The 23,500-nt window shown below is 37.9% G+C and overlaps 1 protein-coding gene across 5 annotated transcripts in view; it reads right to left on the minus strand.

Moving 5' to 3' along the window:
• Window positions 1-22,958, minus strand: part of Cep126 (centrosomal protein 126) — a 46,523-nt gene extending 23,565 nt beyond the window's left edge. For 3 of the 5 annotated variants that reach the window (XM_021645873.2, XM_060369225.1, XM_060369232.1), the window contains exons 1-4: window positions 22,656-22,958; window positions 18,556-18,675; window positions 8,568-8,713; window positions 4,947-5,058 (exon numbers count right to left, since the gene is read on the minus strand). In XM_021645873.2, the coding sequence (XP_021501548.1) occupies window positions 4,947-5,058; window positions 8,568-8,713; window positions 18,556-18,675; window positions 22,656-22,768 (491 nt within the window). In that variant the 5' untranslated portion in view covers window positions 22,769-22,958. Of the gene's footprint in view, window positions 1-4,946; window positions 5,059-8,567; window positions 8,714-18,555; window positions 18,676-22,655 lie in introns of those variants that run through there. The other 2 variants (XM_060369240.1, XM_060369237.1) reach the window with 1 other exon arrangement.
• Between the last annotated feature and the right edge of the window lie 542 nt (window positions 22,959-23,500).

Below are 23,500 nucleotides of genomic sequence, written 5' to 3' on the forward strand. Positions count from 1 at the left end.
TTCACTTCAATATGTTGCTTTGCTTATGATGAAATACTTAACCCCATCACTGTACAACAGAAATGTGAACACTGTCTTTACTGGTTTAGTTTCCCAGCTATTACCTTTTTCTACCTCTCTGGTAGCCCCTTCTCATGCTCACACTTGAGGTCAGCCTTTTGGAACTTTTGGGTTTGGAGACCTTCCTCCTACTCTACTAGAACTTGTGGAATCTTCTGTAACTGACTGTGAGATTCTCTGCATCTGCATGTCTGTAAAAGGACTGACAAGATTCTTTTATTCTTCTCAATGGGATAATTCAGTATTGGGGGTACCTTTCTTTCCATTTACTTTATTATGGTTTATTCACTTTGTATCCCACCTGTAGTCCCATCCCTCATTCCCTCCCAATCCCACCCTCCCTCACTCTTCTCTTCCCATGCTCCTCCCCAAGTCCACTGATAGGGGAGGTCCTCCTCCCCTTCCCTCTGACTCTAGCCTATCAGGTCTCATCAGGACTGTCTGCATTGTCCTCCTCTGTGTCCTGGTAAGGCTGCTTCCCCCTCAGGGGTAGGTGATCAAAGAACCAGACACTGAGTTCATGTCAGAGACAGTCCCTGTTCCCATTACTATGGAACCCACTTGGAGATTAAACTGCCATGGGTTACATCTGTGCAGGGGTTCTAGGTTACCTCCATGCATGGTCCTTGATTGGAGTATCAGTCTCAGAAAGAACTCCAGGGGCCCAGATTTGTTGGTTCTGTTGGTCTCCTTGTGGAGCTCCTGGACCCTCCAGGTCTTTCTATCTCCCCCTTCTTTCATAAGATTCCCTGCACTCTGCCGAAAGTTTGGCTATGAGTCTCAGCACCTGCTTTGATACCCTGCAGGGTATCAAAGGCCCTCTGTGGTAGACTCCTTTCCTGTTCCCTGTTTTCTCCCTCTTCCTATGTCTGTCCTGTTTGCCTTTCTGAGTGAGAATTGGGGGATACCTTTCTAAGTTGTTTCCTTGGGAAGTAGCTCACCCACTGTGATGGCATTGTTTCTCAATGGTGCTGTCACTTTTAAGAGGCATGGACTCTGCAAAAACTAGCTTTCAACTGCTTTGTGGTCTGCTCTGAAGAATGTTCCTATCTAAGGATAATGTCTTGTTAACATGTGGCATTCTGACTGTTTAACTCAAAACCACCACTGATAGACACCACTGTTATCTGTGATGACTGTCACATCTGTATTCATGGCCTAGACTTCTTATTACAAGTAACTGGTTCCTGAAAACCCTACATTTCAAACTTACAACATACCCTATCTTGCTGTCAACTACTCTCTCCCTAAACCTGTTGATTCCTCCTTCATAGTCATATTCTTTTCAATGTGGCAAAATGCTTACCATGAGCTCTACCCTCTTTCTTATCCTCACCCTTCAATTTTGATAAGTGGCTTCAGCATTTCACCATCTACTTGCTGACCAAATTCTGTCTCTGGAATCATCCTTGACTCTTTCCCATCTTCTACTTCCCTCCTTGGCAGCTGATAAGCCTGACTCATCACTTTGACCGACTAAAGTTATCGAATTTTCCCACCTTCAGGCTGCCCCATTCATTTGGCAAAACCTCCAAAACATAAATATAGAGAGCTTGCTTTGATTCTTTCACTGATTATTTCTAGAACACATTACTTAAAGCTCTTCCTGGTTTAATTCTTGGCTTTCTTTCTACCTTTCCTACCCACAACTCCCTTTAAAAAGTTAAGCTAATTAACCTGCAGGAAGTGCTTATCTCTGATGAACGTCCTCCTCATTTGTTTCAGGTCAAGTTCTACCCTCAGTTCATTCACTTACATTTATGGTATTTTCTGCTTATTTCTGGATTTTTTTAAAAATATGAACAGCACTATAGGAAACAATGTATGTGTAGGACCTACCCAATATACTGAATGAAACCACAGTCTGATTTCATAAACAAAATATTAAAAACATTTAAGTAACAATAAAATCACAACCTTCGTTATCTCTTTTTAGTCCTCTTATAATCAATTTTTTTTTGTGTGTGTGTGTGTATGTGTGTGTGTGTGTTTGTTTTTGTTTTTTCTTTTTTTGAGACAGGATTTCTCTGTTTAGCCATGGCTGTCCTGGACTCACTTTGTAGACCAGGCTGGCCTGGAACTCACAGAGATCCACTTGCCTCTCCCTCCCAGAGTGCTGGGATTACAGGCGTGCACTATCACACCCGGCTTTCTTATTTCAATTTTGATAACAAGGTTAACATTTATAACTGGACTCCTAGCTTCTGATTTAAAAAGCTTAAGTAAAAAAAAATTAAAATATCACCAAATTCTCTTTTCAAGTGAAGTTCACTGTAAAAACCTCGCAAATAAATAAAAACATTACACATCAAAGTTAGTCAGACCCAAAGTCTATACAACTTAACAAACTTATATCCAGTTAGAATTGCTATTTGAAATGGAAATTGTGAAGCTTCACATGAAATTTTACATTTTTAGTATTGAATATACTTTATTCACATATCTACCAACAAATAAAAAAATCATGATAAAATTAGCACTAGAAAAACAATTGGTTTTATATTATTTTCATAACTCATATCCATTTCTGCAGTCACTTCTTTCTCATCACATATTTAGCTTTGTTTTCGTGTTAGACTGTACCCACATGTACATTTGTTTACATATGTACATATTATTGGTTAGATTCCATATATGAGAGAGAATATGTGATTTCTTTCTTTCTGAAATGGTGTGAACTCACTTGATCCATCTTTTTCCTGTACATTTAAAAAATTTTTTTTCTTTAGAGCTGAGCAGTGTTTCATTATATATGCATATATATAATTTTGGCCTTTATGTATATATACACACGTATATATATATATATATATATACACATATACACATACACACACACACATATATATATATATACACATATATACACATATACCAAAATTATCCATTCATCTATTGATGGATAACGAAGACGGTTCTTTGCGATCGTGAATAAAGCAGCAATAAACAAGGGGTGCAAACATCTCCCTGATAGGGTATGGAGTTGTTTGGGTACATGCCCAGGAGTGAAATAGCTGGGTTATACAGTGGTTTTATTTATTTATTTTTTTGAGAAGTCTCTAACTTCTAGCTACAGAATTCTCACCTTTACCTTTGCTGCTTTCATTTTCCTTACATTATCACACCAAACTCATAATGCATTCTTTTCATAAAATAGCTTTTCTCTTCTCCCTTCCTTCTTCTCTCCATTATCTGCTCTCTCTCCCCCCACATCCACAACTGTATGTAATGATTTTAATGGTATGTTTAAAAAATGATTTTGCTTAAAATTCTCTTAAAAATCTCAGGAATAAGTTTATATTTCACTTCCTTTAAAGTTATATTTGTTTATTTGTGTGCGTTTCTGTGTGGAGGTACACATACATGCCACAGAATGCATGTGGAAGACAGAAGATACCTTGCATTGCGTTGGTCCTGGGGATCGAATGCAGGCGGTCAAGCTTGGCTGCAAGTGTATTTACTTGCTAAGCCATCTTGATGGCCCCAAAGTTTCTACTTCATAACATACAGATCCACCTCTCTCTAATCACGTATCCAGGTAAGCTCTTAGTATGTGTATTCTCTTATTCGCCTGCACTACCAATATTTATTTTTATGGGTCTCTGTCTCTTCGCCCATTTCTGCCTTTTTCCTCTCTCTCTCCCTCTCTGTAGTGCTGGGGTGAAACCTGGGTCTGGTGCATGCTCAGTGAGCACACTACCCTGAGCTACAGTGCCAGCAGATTCCGCTACACTTTACCCTCAATATATTATTACTTGTGGACTTTGCATGTGCTGTTCATCACTGGTCCTTATGAACTCATGTTTTCTTCAAAGCCTGGCTGAAGCATTCCTAGATTCTTTAAAATAAAAGAGTCTAGTTCTTTCTCAGACTCTAATGAATACTCTAATTAAATTATTTGTTTTTAGCTCTAATGAAGAGGACTTTTGACCAGAGGAATTCTGAAAATGAAATAATATTCTAGATACATAAATAATAAGAACATTTACACCTGAATTATTAATATCTCCACACAAGTGTTCTGATTACTTCTACTCATTTGAATATAACTAATGTGATTTTTTTGTGGTGCTGGGGATCAATCCCAGCCTTACATATGTGAAGCTATGACCCCAGTCCTGATGTTTCCCAAAGCATCATTTAACTTCTTTCTAAGGTTATAGATTAAGGACTACATATATTTTAATTAAAAAAGATTTATTTTTATTCAAACTGACATACCTGCATGTATGTGTATAAGAGGGCATCAGATCCCTTGGAACTGTAGTTACAGTCATCATGTGGGTGCTGGGAATTGAACCTAGTTCCTCTGAAAAGCAGCCAGTGCTCTTAACCACTGAGACATCTCTCCAGCCTCCAGCACTGTATGTTTAACAGTCTATTCCACATTGCTTTCCAATGCTTCATCTAGTTTTCTGCATATACTAACATCAAAACACATTTATGGAGGAAGCCTGGTGCCTGGTGAATCCACGTAACTACTTTAATAAGAATTACTGTGCAATTCTGGAGAGAACAAGAGACTAGTTTTTACTGAGACAACAACAAAAATATTCTGAGTGAGAAAAAAGAACACTGCAACCATAAAATTATTCTTTTTAGAGTAAATTTCTACCAATGCAATGTAAAGAATTCTCTCTTCAGTATAGGCAACAACAAACATCAATATATTAAAACAGTTCTGATATTTTACATAAAATATTCAGTATTACAGAAAATTACAATTCTGACTTAATTCATTAAGAATTAAAAGGAATAAATTCTAAAACAAAAATAAGGATTTACCAGTGAAAAAGATGACAAATTCAGTGAGTAGAAAGCCACTGGTTATTATACTGAGTAGTAGCAGTTCAGTAATACTAACATAGTCATAATAAACTACTTACCGCCAGTCTGTTGCTGGCTTGCGGGAAAGAGGAATGTTTACTTCTGATTTTAAGTTGGAATCTTGAATTTGTTTAAGGGCCTCGTCTAATGGAGGAACTGGAGTTTGAAAAACTAATGGAATAGTAAACAAACAAACAGTAAAGAATCATTCTACCACCAGTGATTTCATGATATATAATTTACCTGGCTGATAAAATATTTCAAATCTCTTGTATAATATATTTGCAATAGAATAAAAAATTCAATTTTGACATATAAGTCCTAAAAAAGAAACTGTTACTTTGAGATTTCATCATCAATTTTATGAAAATATTTGGAAAAAAGAAAATTTGAAAAACATAGGACTTTCTGATATATAAAATCTACATTTGATCTCACCTTCTCAAATTTTTAACAATTTTTTAAATATTCCTGTGAATGAAATGAAATCAACTAATATTTGGGCATTTACTGCTATACAGCTTATTTCAAGCACTTTGTAAGTACGCTCATCCTGGCTACGACACAGGGACTATTTGAATTTTACAACCGAGGAAGCAGAGTTAAGAAGGAGGCAAGTGGCGTCCTCACAGTCACACGCTACATGGACACTATCTCATAGTGAGGTAAACTACCTCACTAGTTTACAGAGGTTTACTGCTCTGTAAACCTCTCATCCACCCTTGCTTTCTCAATACCTCCACGTTCAAAGCCTTTAAATGTCTACTATTATACTCAACACACTCTCTTTCCCTTGCTTCTAATGCTCTCCCTCTCACTGTTCATCCTGTTAAAAATATGGCTGTCTTTTAAGAATGTAGCCTCCTTGCATCCCTGGCATATGGAGATACTATGTTCCACTCATTAAATGCTATACATAATTCAAAGCCTAGGGATAGAGATGATTTTCCAGTTCTAACTCTTTATGGAAACCTAACTTTTTTTTTTTTTATAAAAGATTTATTTACTATGTACACAGTGTTCTGCCGCATATACACCTGCACGCCAGAAGAAGGAACCAATGGTTGTGAGCCACCATGTGGTTGCTGGGAATTGAATTCAGGACCTCTAGACATTCTAGAAGCACAGCCAGTGCTTGTAACCCCTGAGACATGTCTCCAGCCTCGGGCCTGAGTCATCTCTCCAGCCCCAGAGAGATGGGGCTATCATTTTTTTTTTTTTACAAGACAGGGTTTCTCTGTGTAGCCCTGGCTGTCCTGGAACTCTCTCTGTAGACTAGGGTGGCTTTAAATGTGCATAGATCTGCCTGCCTCTGCCTCACAAGTGCTGGATTAAAGGTGTGTGCCACTACTGCATGGCTTGAAACGTAACATTAAAATTAAAAAAAACCCAAACACCTTTTTACTTTTAAAATATTCATGTCAACATACTTCCCCACTATTCAACTGTCTGCAATTTTCTCCAAAATGTTTAAACAAAGCCAAATAACATGGGAGTTATTTCAAACTTGAATTTTAGACACGAGAGGGTAATGGGAGTAAATATGATAATATATATATGTATGAAAATATAAAAATAAAATTTATTACATATAATGAATATGTTGGTAAAATACTGCTATTTATTAATGCATATTATGTGTGATGCTCTGACATGTTTCCAAGGCATTGTTTTCCTTGTAGTTTTTCTTTTCCTACATGCAATAATCTTATGGATTGTGGTATGTGAATTAGATAACCTCTTATGTCTATATACAGTTACAGCTCAACTGAGGAACTTAACACCTCTTTCCAGAGTTAGTGTCTTCCTGGCCTTTTAGCTCCAGCATGTCTCTACTTCTGTCCACAGTGCAAGCTGTCACTATAACTATCCTTCTTACCAACACATTTCACGGCGAGAGGCCTCCCTCTATTGTCCATTTCCTTTCTTGTAAGAGCTCATAGTGTTAGGAGTAGAAACATACCTGATATCAAGAAAGTTTCAGGTTCCCTTACACATGGAGCCAAACAAATAAATAAAAACACATGCATGGAGGCTTCTAAGGAAAGATTTAAGGGGATTCAGTGGCATAACTTTACCTCTTCCTCTGTTTTTTTTCTGTCTAGAACACCAATCCCCTGGCTGGCAATTTGGTAGCCAGCATACACCCAAGAGGAAAGACAGAAACCATCTAGAAACTGGTTAGCTATAAGATAGCCAAGTCTGTGTCCTGACACCGTACAAACATTGAACCAGCTTTTGTCTCTGACATCTCTAGCATGTTTTGGTGTCTTTTGATTATGTCAGTGTTCTTTGTAGCCCCTGTTTATATTAAGATTCCTTACTGACCCAGAAATGGCTTGCTTTCCAGTTCTGAATGGCATTTTGTATATAAAGATAGCTTTCTAGCATGGCATACGACGTTCTCCAGGAGCTGGCACCAACTGACTTCTTTAGTTTCAAGTTAGTATTCTTCTTGTCTTATGCCCTAAGTTTCAATACTCTGAAAGACACAGTGCATTTACATGAGCTGTTTCTTCCACTTGGATTATCCTTTATTTTTCTCCTTGCCTGGCAAGATACTGATTCAAGAGTCACGTATGTCATTTTATGGAAACAATGGCCTAGGGTCCTCACATAGGTTGAGCATTCTTTCTTATGTTTTCACAGCTGTTAAACATTCTGCTATCACATCAATTATTGTGCCAACAATACTGTTTAAATTCTTATCCAAAATACACTGTGGTTTTTAGTGTGAGAGTATAATAACATATTTCTGTAGCTAGCCTAGTGCAGCTAGGGACAGAGTATAACACAGTACAATATATGTTGGCTGGGTACATGATGGTATTGCCAACCTTTCTTTAGTGAGCTTGGACATATTATTAGTTCTGCCTTGCTATTTGGATGTGATATAAAAGCATCAATCATATTCACACTTAAATTCTTTTTAAATATATTTGTATATGTGTGTGGGTGCAGGTGTGTGTGGGTGTGGAGGCTGATGCTGGGTGTCTGCTTCAATCGCTCTCCACTTTATTCAGGCAGGGTCTCATATCTGAACCCAGAGCTTATCAATAGTAGCCAGTAGCTTGCTCCAGAAATGCCCTGTGCTTCTATGTGCTGTGAGTACAGGCTGCCACATCTGCCTGATTTTCCTGTGGTTCTGGATATGCAGACTGCAGCCTCATGCCTCTCAAGGGCTTTATCCATGCAGCCATCTCTTCGGCCCAATTATATTTAAATTCTTAATTGGTTATGGGTCATAGATTATTAGATTGTATTACTTTGTAGACTTTTTGCCAATCTCTCAGATAAAAATTTGAAGCAAACCACAAGTAAACTGTCATAATGAATGTGACACTGATTTCTTCAACCTAACTGTTAATTTTCTTTCTGTGAAGTTATTTACAAAATTGACTTTAAAAAGACAAAACATTGTGAACTAGCGTGAAGTTGAAAGAAATTTGTGAATGAATAAAGAACTTACTAATGGAGCCATCACAATATTCTCTAAATTAAATTGAAATCAAATTCCCGTTTTTCATTTGGTTAAAGTACCTGTCACTCAAGCGGCACACCGGGCTGCTATGCTTTCAGTTTCTGCTTCACCTTTTTCTTAATGTATAATTTTATTTTTTCCTGAAATTTGAATGCAACTTTCATTTTTGTTTTCAGAATTATTCCAGGGCTGAAGTTACCTGCTCTCCTTCTTTGAAAGAGAGGAACATGGGCACGCTGGAATTTTTCAGTCACTTCTTCAAACTTCTGTTTTCTCTGCTGCAGGATTCTTTCTCTGATTTGATACTCTCTTTCTTCCTGTTCTCTGAGTTTCTCTTCGAAAGCTCTACATTTAACATATAAAGGAAATAGGAGAGATAGACAAGAAGCTGAATAAAACAGAATAGATGGTTTGATAAGTTTTTATTTTACTCAGAGGAAACAAATTTCAGATTTTAAACAAGCCATTGGCTAAGAATTTAAATGTTTGTAAAATAGTAATTTCAGACCATGATTCAGTTTTTTTGTAACTGAGAGAAGGTTCTGCAGTGAGGCCCCTTTCTGATTTTTCAGGCCTGCTAATGTACCCTGCTGGGCAAAAAGCCTTTTCTAAGTACTGATTCTGGTACTTACTAGTGACAAAACAGCCTTGCAAATTATGAGGGAGTAAAAAAAAAAAAAAAAGACTTTTTCCTTTTACATAAAAAGTTTAAAATTGGCTGTCATATAAGTTTTATGTGCTTATGTACAAAAGTTGGTTTTTATCTTCTTTTATAAATATGGAACCCAGAACTCTTTAGCAAAGTTACAAACATTTGCCCTGTAACGACCAGTTTTAAAAACTATTTACCATTGTTATGTGAGGTGAGGTGCCTATGCTACAGGCAACTAGTGGCGGTCAGAGGCCAACTCAGTGGCACCGGTTTGTTTCCTTCCATCTGTATGGGGTCCCAGGGGTCAAACCCAAGTTTCAGGTTTGCAAGGCAAACATCTTTATCTACTGAGCTATCTTGTCTGCCCCACGTCCCCACTGCTCTTAACTTTCCTCTTTATTTCCTCTAGGCACTTTTTCTTCTCTATTTCAGTTGTACTACCTTAGTTAATTTTACTCTTGTAAAATATGTGTTTGTATTACTCAAGAACTGTTTGATTAAAAGGAAGAATACACGTCAGCCTGACACTGGTAGGAAAGCATCCAAAGGCACTACTTTATTGTGTATGAACTTGGGGGGCAGCTGGATGAACTCTTTTAAGGTTCTTCCTGTTCCAGGTTACCATGGCCACTGTTAAAGGCCTGCCTTGTCTATGAAACTGGGGGACAGAGCTTTAGGTTTTCAAGAGATGCCTCAAAACCATATAAAATGAGAACTGATGCCCTCTTCAGTCATATAGTCATACATGCAAATAGAGCACTCATATATATATGTATATATATATAAATAAATTAATGTTTAAAAAGAGGTAAACATCTTTTAAAAATGCCTTTCTATGTACATCATTATATAATGAACCATCCAGAAAAGACATTAAGAAAATCCTTTCATTCACACACATACACACACATACATTTTAGGGATAAATTCAATCAAAGAGGCAAAAATGACATATATCAAAGGCTATATAAAGTACAGATGAGAGAATTCCAAAGGAAAGCTAATCTACAGTCATGGGTTAAAAGACCCAATGTTACTGAGATGTCAGCACTGCTCAAAGTTTTTACAGATTCTATGCATTCTCTCCTATGATTATGCAGCTCCTCCTAAATGAGTTTGGTTCTCTGATTCTCTTATAACCAATAGGCTGCTATGACAGTGATGTTGTCTGACTTCTCAGGCTACATTTGAAGTTTTGCAGCATTTAACTTGCTGTTTGAGAACACTCACTGTAGGAAATGACAGGATACAAATATTTTTATTGATGACCTTAAGACCACCACATTGGGATGCAGCCCAGGCTAGCTACAGAGAGACACAGCTAAAGGCAGAGAACCACTTGGCTAGTTTCCAGTAATATTAGCTAGTTTCCAGTAATATTAGCTAATCAAGCCCTGGAACAAAGCATGTGACTGAAGAAGCGTAGTGAATACCAAGCTCAACAGAACCTCTAGATCACCACAGACAAACCTTCAGGAAAATCACAGATGAAATCTGAATGAAACAGCCTTCTCTATGAAAAATCAACCAGCTTCACTAGTCAACACAGACAATCAGAACACGCGGTTTTAGGTTAGCAAGTATTAGCGAGGTGTTATACTGCAGCAAAAGATCCATATAAAATAAGTCTAAGCTGATAGTTTTTAAACCACTTACCTGTTATTTATTGGTTTGGGGGAATAAATATTTAAAGTAAACTATTTACTACTTTTGTTTCTTTGCTTTTAGAGAGAAGCTCTCACTACGTAACCTGGCTGGCCTGGAACTTGCTATGTGAGTCTGCTGGCTTAGAACTTAGTGATCTTCTTGCCTTTGTCTCTTGAGTGCTAGGATTAAAAGCATGTGCCACCATACCTGGTCCTATTTAAAAATGATAAAATGTATATTTAAAAATGATAAAACAATTCTGATTAAAACAAACAACACTAATTAGAAAGTTAGATTTCATTTCTCTCTGGAGACATGGCATTAGAGCTAGACAGGGGACATATGTGAAAATTATGGAGAAAGAAAGCACTCTAGGAGAAGTAACTGCAAGCAAGTGCTCAGTTAGGAAAAGAGACAAAACAGCTCCTGCACGTGGAAGCTGAGAAAATAGCCAGCTTAGCAGTAAGGAATGGTAGATTCTGAAGCCAAGAGGTGGTGTCCTCTTTGCTGTAATTATAGAGTTATTCTAATAGTAAAACATCATCTCTATTACTTTATATTGTTCCACAGATATTAAAATGTACCCAGAAAAGAATTTTACATTGTATTTTCCAAGACTGTAGAATATAATCTTTACTAAGTTGTAATAAATTAAAGCACTGACAGAACATGACCAGCAAAGCCAATGCTTCTACTCTTGAGCTCTGTGATAGGTCCGATGATGAAGTCTTAAGAATTATAAGTATAGCGATGTTACATGATAGCTCTTTCCTTTCTCTATCAGGAGTCACAGAGTTGCTTTTATTTGGTCATGTATCAGACCCTCAGTGGGAATGAAGAAACAGGTGATGAAGGTGAGAGGAAGACTCCACCACTTCTAGAATTTAGACTTGTATGACCATGTTGTCATTACCCATTGCCTCTGGGCTGAGCATTTTTCAGAGGACACAGTCTGCCTGGGTGACTTTTGAAGGGTCTGCTCAACATGCGCAGTTCTGCCTCATTAAATGACAATCATATGCCAACTATTTGTTTTGTTTTCCCAGGAGTCTCCCACTGTGCAGTGCCATTTACTTCTGCTGGAAGTATTCCTAACAACAAATAATGTGCCATGGTGACAGTTTTCTGTAGCAACATAATAAGCAGTAGCATTAAGAGTACCCAAGGCCCCAAGAGATAGCGTGTGGAACTGGAGAGACTGCCTTTTGTGATACCTTTCTTTTTCTTGTACAGAACTCTATTTCAGATATAGGTAGTTACAATCTTCAAACATGATACTTAACTTTTAAAACTCAACCACAGTTTGAGGTATTAGAAATTAAAAACTAGGGATAAAGTAGCCTTCCAAATTGAAATTGCAACAGGAAAATATTTTTCAAGGTTAAAAATATCAAATGATGGTGTTAACAGCCTGCAAGAGACAAACTCAAGAAAGCATCCCAAGCTTTCTAAATGCCAAGAGGCACAGCATGCTCATGTTCTTCTCAAGATGGAAAATTACTTGAATTGTCCCAAATCTATACTGAAATTCCCATCTTTTCAATGGGTTATTTTTTTTTTAACTTGGCTGGAAAAACAAACTAGTGAAGAAAACATCCAAATACAGGAAATGTATATTTGATTTATCAGAAGAAATTAATAATGTATAATACAAAGATAAAACAGTACTGCATTTCTTTAAAGGCTGTGATATCAGCCAAAAATAAGCATGTCACTATCAGTTAACTAAAGCTCATAACTTTCAATCCTAAGATTAAGGTCCCTAAGTCACATTCACATTTATCTTTAGGTTCAATTATAGAAAAAAAAATTCTACTTACTAGATCATAATGTATTAAAAATAATAAGAAAAAGGCAATGGTACTTCCGTAGAGACACACTAACATCAGCAAGGAATGCTTCTCTAGGTAGATACGGCTCAGGTAAGCACTGATGTTTACACTGCCATGAAATCACCTAATGAAACATTTCTGAGAACATGCTCTTACTGTTGAATGGTGTTCTATCTATCTATCTATCTATCTATCTATCTATCTATCTATCTCTATCATCTATCTACCTACCCACCCATCCATGTATTTATCTTACTAGAAGAGTCTTCTTAAAAGAGGAAGTTGATTGGCTAGGACTTTGGGACCTGAACATGGTGATAAGTTCTAGAATATATAAAGAACTTAAATACTTAACAAAACCCAAGCAATTTAGTAAAAAAAAGCAGAAAATGATCTGACTATATACTTCACAAAATGTGGACTACAAATATGCAATAAATACATTAGAAAATGCTCAATATTCTATAGTTCGAAGATACAATGAAGTGCCACCTTGCCCACTAGAATAATAAATTTTAAAAAGTGCAAGTAACGATGTTGTCCTAGTTTGGGCTTTATTGTTGTGAAGAGACACCATGGCAAAACAACTTTTTTTTTTTTCCAAGACAGGATTTCTCTGTGTAGCCATGGGCTGTCCTGGAGCTCACTCTGTAGACCAGGCTGGTCTCAAACTCAGAGAGATCTGCCTGCATCTGCCTCCTGAGTGCAGGGATTAAAGGTGAGCACCACCACCACCTGGCCCACCACCGCCTGGCCCACAGCATCTCTTATCAAGGAAAACATTTCATTGGGGTTGGCTTACATTTCGGAGGTTTAATCCATTATCTTTATGGCGGGGAACAGAGAGTTCTATATTTGGATCTGCAGACAGCAGAAAGTGAATGCTATACTAGGCCTAGCCTGAGCATCTGATACCTCAAAGCATACCTCCACAGTGACACACTTCCTCCAACAAGGCCACACACACTCCAAAAAGATGACACCTCCTAATAGTGCCACTCCCTATGGGCCAACATATGAGTCTTTGGGGCTATTCCTATTCAAACCACCACACAAGGAGAAACAAGACCCTTTAATGTTGCTGGCAGGAATGAAAATTAGTATAGGCTACTGATACAAAAAGCACAACTCTCACCTCAAAGGGAATAAGAGGTAATACTGGAGCCAAATATAAGTAGCCATTGCCTGGCAATATAGATTTGACTTACTTCAAATATAATGTTCTAATATGGCAGCAATTTTATAAAGTTTTCAGAAAAAAGGAAATAATAAATCAAGATACTTTAAAAATACATTGGTATACACATCAGGTAGGTGGCTTACAGCAAAGCAGGGATAGCTTAGATTCTATCTCATCTTTTGAGTTAGTGGAAGCTAGACGTCTGCTTATCTGTATATACACATTTTTCTTTTTAAAATTTATTTATTTTTAACTTTTATATTTTAGTTTTATTAATTACAGTTTATTCACTTTGTATCCTAGCTGTTGCCCCTCTCTCCTCCTCTCCCCTCTCAATCCCACCCTCCCTCCCCTCTTCTTCTCCTATGCCCCTCTCCAGCCCAATGATAGGGGAGGTCCTCCTCCCCTTCCATCTGACTTGCTTATATATTTTGAAAGGACTTATCAAATAGATATAGGTCAAATAAAGAAGTATGCAATATATTGTTCTTTAGAGAACTAATGGTGTCTAAAGATAATTTGGCTCTGGACCTGCAGTCTTCCAACTTTCCATAGTCACTGAAATTATAATAAAATCAATCAGCCTCGTAGAATGTTTAATGTGGGTGCAGATTTTTTTTTTTTTCATTCGGGAACTTTAGTTAACAAACTACTATGAAAACAGTGTGGATATCTCCCAAATATCCAAACAACTGGAAACAGAAATATCCCATGATCCAGCTATTCCACACATTGCAAAATATCCAAAAGAAATGAAGTTAGTATACAAACCAGTTATCTGCACTGTCAAGTTTATTACAGAACTATTCACATAAGCCAAGTTATGGGATCAGCCTCGTATCTACCAACAGATGAATGGACAAAGAAAGTATGGTCCATACGCACAATAAGTATGTATCTTTCATACAGAAGGAAGAATACAACCCTGTCATTTGCAGGAAAATGAATGGAAACAGAGGATACTATGCTATACAAATAATTCAGACATAGAAAGTCAAGTAGAATGTCTTTTCTTTTTCTCATATGTGGAAACTTAAAGGAAATACCAGGGTCTGGGATGTGACTGGAGACAGAAGATAGAGTACAGAGGATGGAATGGACATGACCTTTGCAAGCTGCATGTGTGTATGAAAAAACCCCACAGTGAATAAATTAATGTGTAAACAGTTAATGGTTAAAAGAATTAGAGAAAAGAACATGAAAGGGACAGGCAGATGGCAAACAAGCACATGAAGAATCTTCTGCACCACTAGCTACTGGGAGCTGTAAGCTTTAGCCACAATGATCTTCTTAAACACCTAACAGAATGGCTAACACAAAGAAGCGACAGAAGCAACCAATGAGCTCTGTAGAAAATCTGGATGCTTCACTGCTCTGGGTGCAGTGAACCACTCTGAAAAAAAGGCTACATGTTTTAAAAGACTAAACATGGAGAGAGCATACATATGAGTCAGTAATGTACTCTTTGCCATTTATTCCAGAAAAAGAAAAGCCTATGTTCATATGAGTGTTTACATGAATGCTCACAGCTTCTACCCACACCACCCCAAACAGAAATGACTCAGGTGCCCATCAATGGGCAGACAGTTTAAACAAACTCTGTTGTAGGACTGGGGATGTAGCTCAGTGGTAGAAGTATGGCAATAAACAAACAACCCAAATTACCACCAAAACCCAACAAACCACCACCACCACAACCAACAACAAACTCAACAACTTGAACCCAGCATATATTTGGTATTATGGAATACTGCAATAAGAATGAAAGAACTATTGATGACTATAACAATCTGGATGATTATCCCAGAATGTTCCGAGAAAATCAATCCGCAAAGGTTGCATGTGACCAGATCTTATTTATTTAACAGTGGAAAAATGAACAAAACCAAACCAGAAATGAAGAACAGTAGATTGGGGGCGGGGGAGGTGCTTAGGAAGAAAGGACTGCAACTATGAAAGGAACTATGTGTCTTGGCCATGTCAATATCACTAATCTGTTTTGACATCATACTATAATTTTATAAAATGTTATCATTGGAGGAAACTGGGTCAAAGACGTATGGTAAACTCACAATTGCCAATAAATTTGCAATTACTTCTTAAGAAAGTGTTGAGTACATCTTTAAGTATTTTACATAATTTTTATAGGTAAAGACAAGTTATATTTGGTATTTTTACTTTCCAATCTCTGCATTTTTAAATTACTGAGGTTAAAATTGTATTACTTCAGTGAAAAGAGTTAAATTTCAAAAAAGTTATCACAGTGAACAGTGAAGTTATAAAGTCTTCAATAGAATTCACCAATGTTACCTGTCAGAGCCCACTTACTGTACACTGCATGTATGTATGAGAAAAAAAAACAGCAAATAAATCAATGAGGAAACAGTAACTAAAAGAATTAGAGAAAAGACATAAAGAGGACAATAAAGCAGACTAGCTCAAGAACAATACAGTAATATAACAGCACTAGAGATTTCATGCTATACCAATAATTCTATCGTACAAGATCAAACTACCTTTATCAATGTGTATAAAAGCTTACAATGTGAAGTGATTTTAGAAAGATTTACATTAAAATATTAGGAATTTTCCTACTGTGTAACTCTGACCATTCTCTTTCTGACCCTGACTTTTGACAGTATCTCCTCAGTTCCAAGCCCATATCCATGCTCAGATACCTGCCTAGATAATCTAACAGTTTTCTACTGTGGTTTTTATCCATTTATAAGTGAGTATATACCATGTGGGTCTTTCTGCTTCTGGGATAGCTCACTCAGGATGATCTTTTCTAGTTCCCACCATTTGCTTGCAAATCTCATGATTTCCTTGTTTTTAATTGCTGAGTAGTATTCCATTGGATAAATGAACAATTTCTGTATCCATTCCTCAGTTGAGGGACATCTGGGTTGTTTCTAGATTTTGGCTATTATGAATAAATGAAAATGGTTGAGCAAATGTCCTTGGTTTTTGCCTCTAGTCTCTTTTGTTTTGTTTTCATCTGCTGCTTCTTTGGTATAATAAGCTAAGATATAAATTTGATCATTGAACAGCTCTACTTTTGTTTCTTTATTATAATCTAAAGATCATTTCTTTATGATCTAGCACAGGGCAAATTCTTTAATTTTTTTGATTTGTATACATATAATTTCATAAATTATCTCCTGTCATCTGATATTCATCCACATTTTCCCACATAACACCCATATACATACATTTTCTGTCACATTTTATTACATTAGACTTTTCTTGTCTTCTTCTGGCTCCCTAAAGCATGGTTCCTTTCATGCTTCTTGGCTAACATGTGGCTAACTATTCTAGGAACTCTTCCTGTCCTAGAGTCTAGGATACGTGCTTCTCTCCTACTTCATAAGCGAGTCAAACACAATATTATTTTTTGTTTTTTTTTTTTTTAAATGTCAGTTTATTTACTTTACATCCCAAGGGTGCTCCATCCCTTCTCCCCTTCCCCTCTCCAGCACATCAAGCCACATGAGGACTGAGCACATCCTCATCCCCTCACCACAGTGTTACTGTCACCTTTCATTACTGCACTATTAACAATTTGAAGGTAAGAATCACATTTTTAATTTTTTAATCTTCTAGAATATAAAATCTTAAAGATTCCTAGTCTATGACATTTTAAACAGTTAAAGAGAATTTCCAAAGATAACTGAAATAATGGAAGGTGTTTTCCCTCTATCTGAAGGGAAAATAGTAAATACTAAAACCCCTGTACTTCTTTGACTTCAACTTGAGTAGACAACAAACTAGATAAAAGACTACGATAATTTTTATTAACACTTGTTATATGCCTTGTATAGTCTTCAGGAGTCAAAAACAGAAACATACAAACAAAAACCAAAATAAACTTCATTAAATAATTTCAACATTGTTGGAGAAAGAACAGATTAAGCTCAAGAGAAATACAAAGCCAGGAAAAAAAATACAGGTAAACAATTTCATATTCCCCAAATGGGATTTGCAGCATATGCCCAATGATGTAGTTAATAAACTCTAGGGGTTTTCTACTACCATGGACTACAGGAATACGGGTAAGGCTGTAACAAAAAATTTTAAGAAACAGATAACAACTCTGTCTTAAAAGTTTAATAAAAAAATTAACAATCAGGTGCTGAAGATGGCTTAGCACTCACTGAGCACTGGGAATTTAGTTCCAAGCACCGACATGGTGGGTCACAATCTGTAACTTAGTTTCATGGAATCTGACAGCTTCTTGTGGTCTTGTGAGTACCAGGCATGCACACAGTGCACTTAGATACATCCAGACAAACATTCATACACATTGAAACAAAAAAACTGTATCTGTAAAATTTTAATAATTAAAAATCCCCAAATGTTAAGAAGTGACTGGATACTTTTCATTTGACTTCATTTTAGTTTATACGCTCCACAGAAAGGTTTTTGGTAATGGATTATAAAATTTGACTTTAACATTCTACCAGAATTCATCTCTCCCCTCTTTTTGCAACTGAATGAATGGCAGCACATAAAAAATTATGTAAGTTGAATAGTAAATCAAATTACAGTATTTGAAGTTAAATACTTGTTGATCTTTTAATTATGATACAAACCCCCAAAAGACATTAATGCATTTTGTAGTAATTTTAATAAACATTTGTGACACTGTAACAACTGCTCTGTATCAAGAAAAACTGTGATGGTCACAACCTATGAACTAGAAAATAGACTTGGTCTTTTAGGCAGAAAAAGAAAATTTACAAAATCATAAGACTCCTTATCATTTGTTCTATAAACAAACCATGGTCAATGACTCAAGTTTATGGAGCACTATAAAGTAGAGAAACTATTAAAATAACTTAACTTCTGTATTTCTGGATAAAATACAGTTACTTACTTTCTTCTCCGTTTTGACTCCTTGAAATATTTGCGTGCTCGATTCCGACATATTTTTTGTTGCTGTAGTAGTATTTGGCGTTCTTCCTCTAAATTTTTCTCAAGATGGATTTTCATATCTCTAGTGATGCCATTTAGTTAAGAACAACAGTTTATATCTTTAGTGTATAATATCAAGTAATAAAGTAGAACCTCATGGTAATGACATCATAAGGCTTTTGTGGGACAACTACATATTTGTGATAGCACATGATGAGCAAAAGTGATATATGTATATATGTGCATATACATATCATACACACACACACACAACACTCAAACTTGGTATAAGGATTTAAGGTATTTTTCACTTTTCCTGAGGGGAAATTAACTTTTTAGAAATCATAAACTTAAGATAACGAAAGTGAATATTTTTGTTAATTATATAGAAATTTGGATACTTCACTAGTATGGTTATCTTCTTAGGCATAAATATAAGGAAATGAAAATTTTAATAACAGGTTAGATGAGTTAAATGCTTCAATGGATCTTTTAGTCTACAGTGTAAAATTTATATCTAAAGATAAGCAATAAACTACAATGTTTGGGAATGTAGACTTTCTCTCCAAAGATCCCTGTTGGTAGCTCATGAAAAGATATGAGCCAACTATGTCATCATGTGCTTATAAAAATTTTCTAGAGGAAGCTGAGTACTTTGGTGGCCCTAATAATTTGAAGTTTACATAAAAGTAAACATTCTTTAAGCTGCACTAATACGGTTAATTGGCTTTTCCAATTTATTTGGGTTTTGACTGTTACCATATTTGTCACAATATTTTTGTATTTTTCATGATTTTGAATTTTTATAAATGATCAAGAATTACTACTTAACTCAGTGTTTTTCAACCTTCCTAATGCTGCAATCCTTTAATATAGTTCATGCTATGGTGACCCCCAACCATAAAATTATTTTTGTTGCTACTCCATAACTGTAATTTTGTTACTGCTATGAATTGTAATGTAAATATCTGATATGTAGGATATCTGTTACATGACACCTATGAAAGGGTCATTCAACCCCTGAAGGGGTCTCAACCCACAGGCTGAGAACCACTGACTTAATTCTTTAGCTCCTCAACATGAGATCTGGATATAAGTGAGATTACAGCCAAAGTTACAAACTGTATTGCATGAATACTTGTCTATTTTAGAGTAAACAACTGTTTAAAAGCTTTTCCCCAAAAATTGAGGTCCAAGTGGGTTATTAATGATAATGTAGACTGTAATAAACATATATAACATATACGGTTTTTAAATTCAAAATGTGTTCATTTTAGGATTCTATAGTGTTTTGGTATCAATATCATAAAGAAACTACGTTATAAATTTCAAAATAATAATATTTACTTGAACTTTTTGTTTGAGCCTCTTTTGTTTTGTTTTGTTTTGATGAGACAGTGTTTTTCTGTTTAGGATTGGCTGTCTACAAAGCCTCACTTTGTAGATGAGGCTGGCCTCAAACTCACAGAGATCCGCTTGACTCTGCCTCCCTGAGTATTGGGATAACAGGTGTGCACCACAGCACCTGGCTGTTTGAGCCTTTTATAATGGGAGATTACTGCTTTTAATGGTTTTGTCATTTTACAAACTTTCTTCCTCTATATGCTAGAATTCATTTTGCCTTCATTTCAACTAAAATTTTGTACCACATCAACACAAATTCAAAGACACACATATAATATCTTTAAAGGTGTCTTCTGAAGGATTTGTAAAAATTATGAAAAGGAAATTTGGTTTTTAGCAGCACAGAAACAGCTCTAGCTATACCTTTTTCTTCTCTAGTTGAACACTTTATTAGGTCCAGACTTCAAGAAGATATTAGCTGTTAAAAGTTACAAGTCAGCAGTAGAAATACAATGTTCTCCTTTCAAAAGAACACTGGAAAAAAATAAAGACAAAATAACAACAAAAAAAGGGGGGTTGGGGATTTAGCTCAGTAGTAGAGAGCTTGCTAGAGGCCCTAGGTTTGGTCCTCAGCTCTGAAAAAAAAAAAAAAAATATATATATATATCAAGAGAACAGTGCAGGAGGGAGAAGGCTAAGTTACTTCAGGTTGGATGAAAAGGACAGGGAATAATACATCAGGTGGGAACAAATTTGTTCAATATGTTTAAGATCTTATCCCAAGAACATATAGAAAAATTATAAATGTAATCTCCTGACACCTGAATTTAGCCAGGTAATTCTATTACACATAAAATCCAGTTCATACAGTAGTGTATATACTACATATAACACAAATAATAGTACAGTATTATTTTATTTACTATACTATAAAAATGTTTCTATTGTTCCATCATTTAAAAAAAGGCACAAAAATGGTAGTGAAGTTTGAAGATTTTAGATTCTTAAAATTTTTGTATGTATCATCATAACAATTAGCCCTAAATTTCTATCCCACAGAATGTAATTTTTATATAGTTAATATTAAAAAAATAACACTGTGGGCATTCACCTCATTTACTCTTTTTCTCCAATTAGGTTATCTACATAAGTACCTATTTATCATAACGTACTTCCTTTCTAGATGTATAAAACACTTTGGACTTAAACACCCTTAATCTCTTAGAGCTTGGACTACATCAGTACTTTTAAAATTTATTTATCTCCTTACTCTTGCTTGCTTGGTTCAAAGTTCCTCTCACATAAATTAAAAAACGGAATGTCACTAATAGAAATAATATGAGAGATTGGTGCTTTGTCAATGAGCCATTTCTTTGTATTTTGATTTAGAGACAAATTAGAACAACATAGTAAGACTTTAGTGTATAAGAAGATAGAACGCCAGTCAAACGGAGGTGGCGAATGCCCGTAATTCCTGCACTTGGGAGGCAGAGGCAGGCATTTCTGTGAGTCCAAGGGCAGCCTGGTCTACAGAGCTAGTTCCAGGACGGCCAGGGTTACACAGAGAAACCCTGGGTGGTGGTGGGTGGGGGGAAGAAAAAGAAAAAAAGATACAATGTGAAGCTTGAAGAGTCAAATTCGTAAGACAGTAACATTTACTTCAGAGCACTTTTCCGAGAAGGCAGTTTGTGACAGCAGCAATAGCAAAAGACAAGACAAAAGCTAGCAGCTGCTCCTGCAGGCTACTCTCCAGAACAATACAGAAAAGAACCAGGGATGGAGCCTGGGGATGTGCCATCGAGGGGGCGGGGGTGTTTTGGCATTAATGGAGGCCTAACATACCTGTTTTCTGCAGTAGATTTGCATTAGAACCCAGAGCCAGGTCCGCAGAAGAGGAGACCCTCAGTAAAAACTGATTATTTGCTGTTAAAATTGTAAGAATATATACATACATATACACATATATTCATAAACACATACGTCTGTATGTAAGGGACCTAAGGGGCTAAGGAAAAGGAGAGACGGTGGTAGCGGTGGGAGGGACCCAGGTTTGACTTGGAAGAAGCGACTCTATTCACTCCCTGAGAAAAACACAATGACTATACAATATCACCAGCAGGCAAAGTCTTTTGGAAATGCAAAGACTAAATTTCTAGTCATCATACCGTTCTCTGGGAGAATACTTTAAAACACAAAACGTGATGACATTTCCACAATGTTACCAACAGTAACATCAAATGAGGGTTCAACTATTTCTTAGGGAAAAATCGGACACAATCCAGATTGTCAAGGTTCGGGTCCCTGCTTTTCCTTTCGTCTGACAACAGAGTGGGCACAGACAGGAAACAAAACGATCAATCAACGTGCTAGGGGTCCCGAGGCTCCGGGAAGGGTGCGGGGTTAACTACTGAGGAGCACAAGATTTCACTCTGTGTGCATCTTCCCTGCGCAAGGAGCGCGACTCGGCGCGGAGGGTCTCTGTGAGCAGGGCGTCTAAGGCTATCCATAATTCGAGAAGGACCGACGCACTGGGGAAGTCACAAAGATGTGACAGGCAGGTCGAAGCGTGGGCAGAGCGGGAGGCGGGGGAAGCGGTGGCAAACGGGGAGAAGGCGACCCTGCGGGTCGGGGGTGGGTGACGGCCGCGCCAAACCTCCCTTGCCAGTTTCCCCGGCCCTGCGCGCCTGCGTGCCCCCGGGCCCGCGGCGGGAAGGATACAGGTAGCCGGCGGGGCGCGGCCGCCCGCTGCCGTCCCGGACGCCCGGCGGTTCCGAGGGGCCGGCGCCCAGGCCCGCGCCTGCGCTCTGGGCTCCCGGCCTGGCCGCCGGCATCCTCACCTCCGCGCCGCCCGCATGGCCGCTCGGCCTCCCTCCGCCACTCCCGGGCTCCGGGCCCCGCGTCACGAGCGTCACAGGGTCGGCCGCGGCAGTCCCGGCTTCGCGGCGGCCCCGGCGACGACGGCGGTGAGGGCGGCGACCTCGCGGGGCTGCGGCGGACGTGGCGGCCGCGACCCCGCCGCAGCCATCTTGACAACCAACCGACGCCGCGTCCTTCGCGACGGAAACCAGGCGGAACGCGGGGCGGAGCTGCCAGGGGAGGCGGCCAATGACGGGCCCGCTCCCCGGAGCCGGGCGAGGCGCGCCGAGGGGCGGAGGCGAGGCCTCAACAAAGCCCAGGCGAGCTGGGGCGGGCTGAGGCCAACCGAGACGGGCTGAGGCGGTCGAGGCGAGCTGAGGTTAACTAAGCAGAAGTAAACTGAGGCAAGCCGAGGCGAGAGGAAGTGAAAGGGGGTCACTGAGCTAAACGGAAGGAAGTTGAAATAAACTGAGGCAAGCGGAGTTAAACAGGTGTACTGAGGTGAGATGAGGTTAAGCCGAGGGAAACGGAGGCAAGCCGAGGCGTGATGAGGTTAGAAAGGCCAGCTTGAGGTTAAACTGAGTTCAGCAAAGCTCAGCTGACACAGACAGAAGTAAAAAGGAGGTACATCACGGCGTGATGAGGTAAACTGAGGCGATGTGAGGTTAAACTGAAGTATGCAGAGGCAAACTGAGGTACGCCGGGGT

The sequence above is a fragment of the Meriones unguiculatus genome, chromosome 1, assembly GCF_030254825.1.
Source record: "Meriones unguiculatus strain TT.TT164.6M chromosome 1, Bangor_MerUng_6.1, whole genome shotgun sequence".
NCBI classification, from domain to species: domain Eukaryota; kingdom Metazoa; phylum Chordata; class Mammalia; order Rodentia; family Muridae; genus Meriones; species Meriones unguiculatus.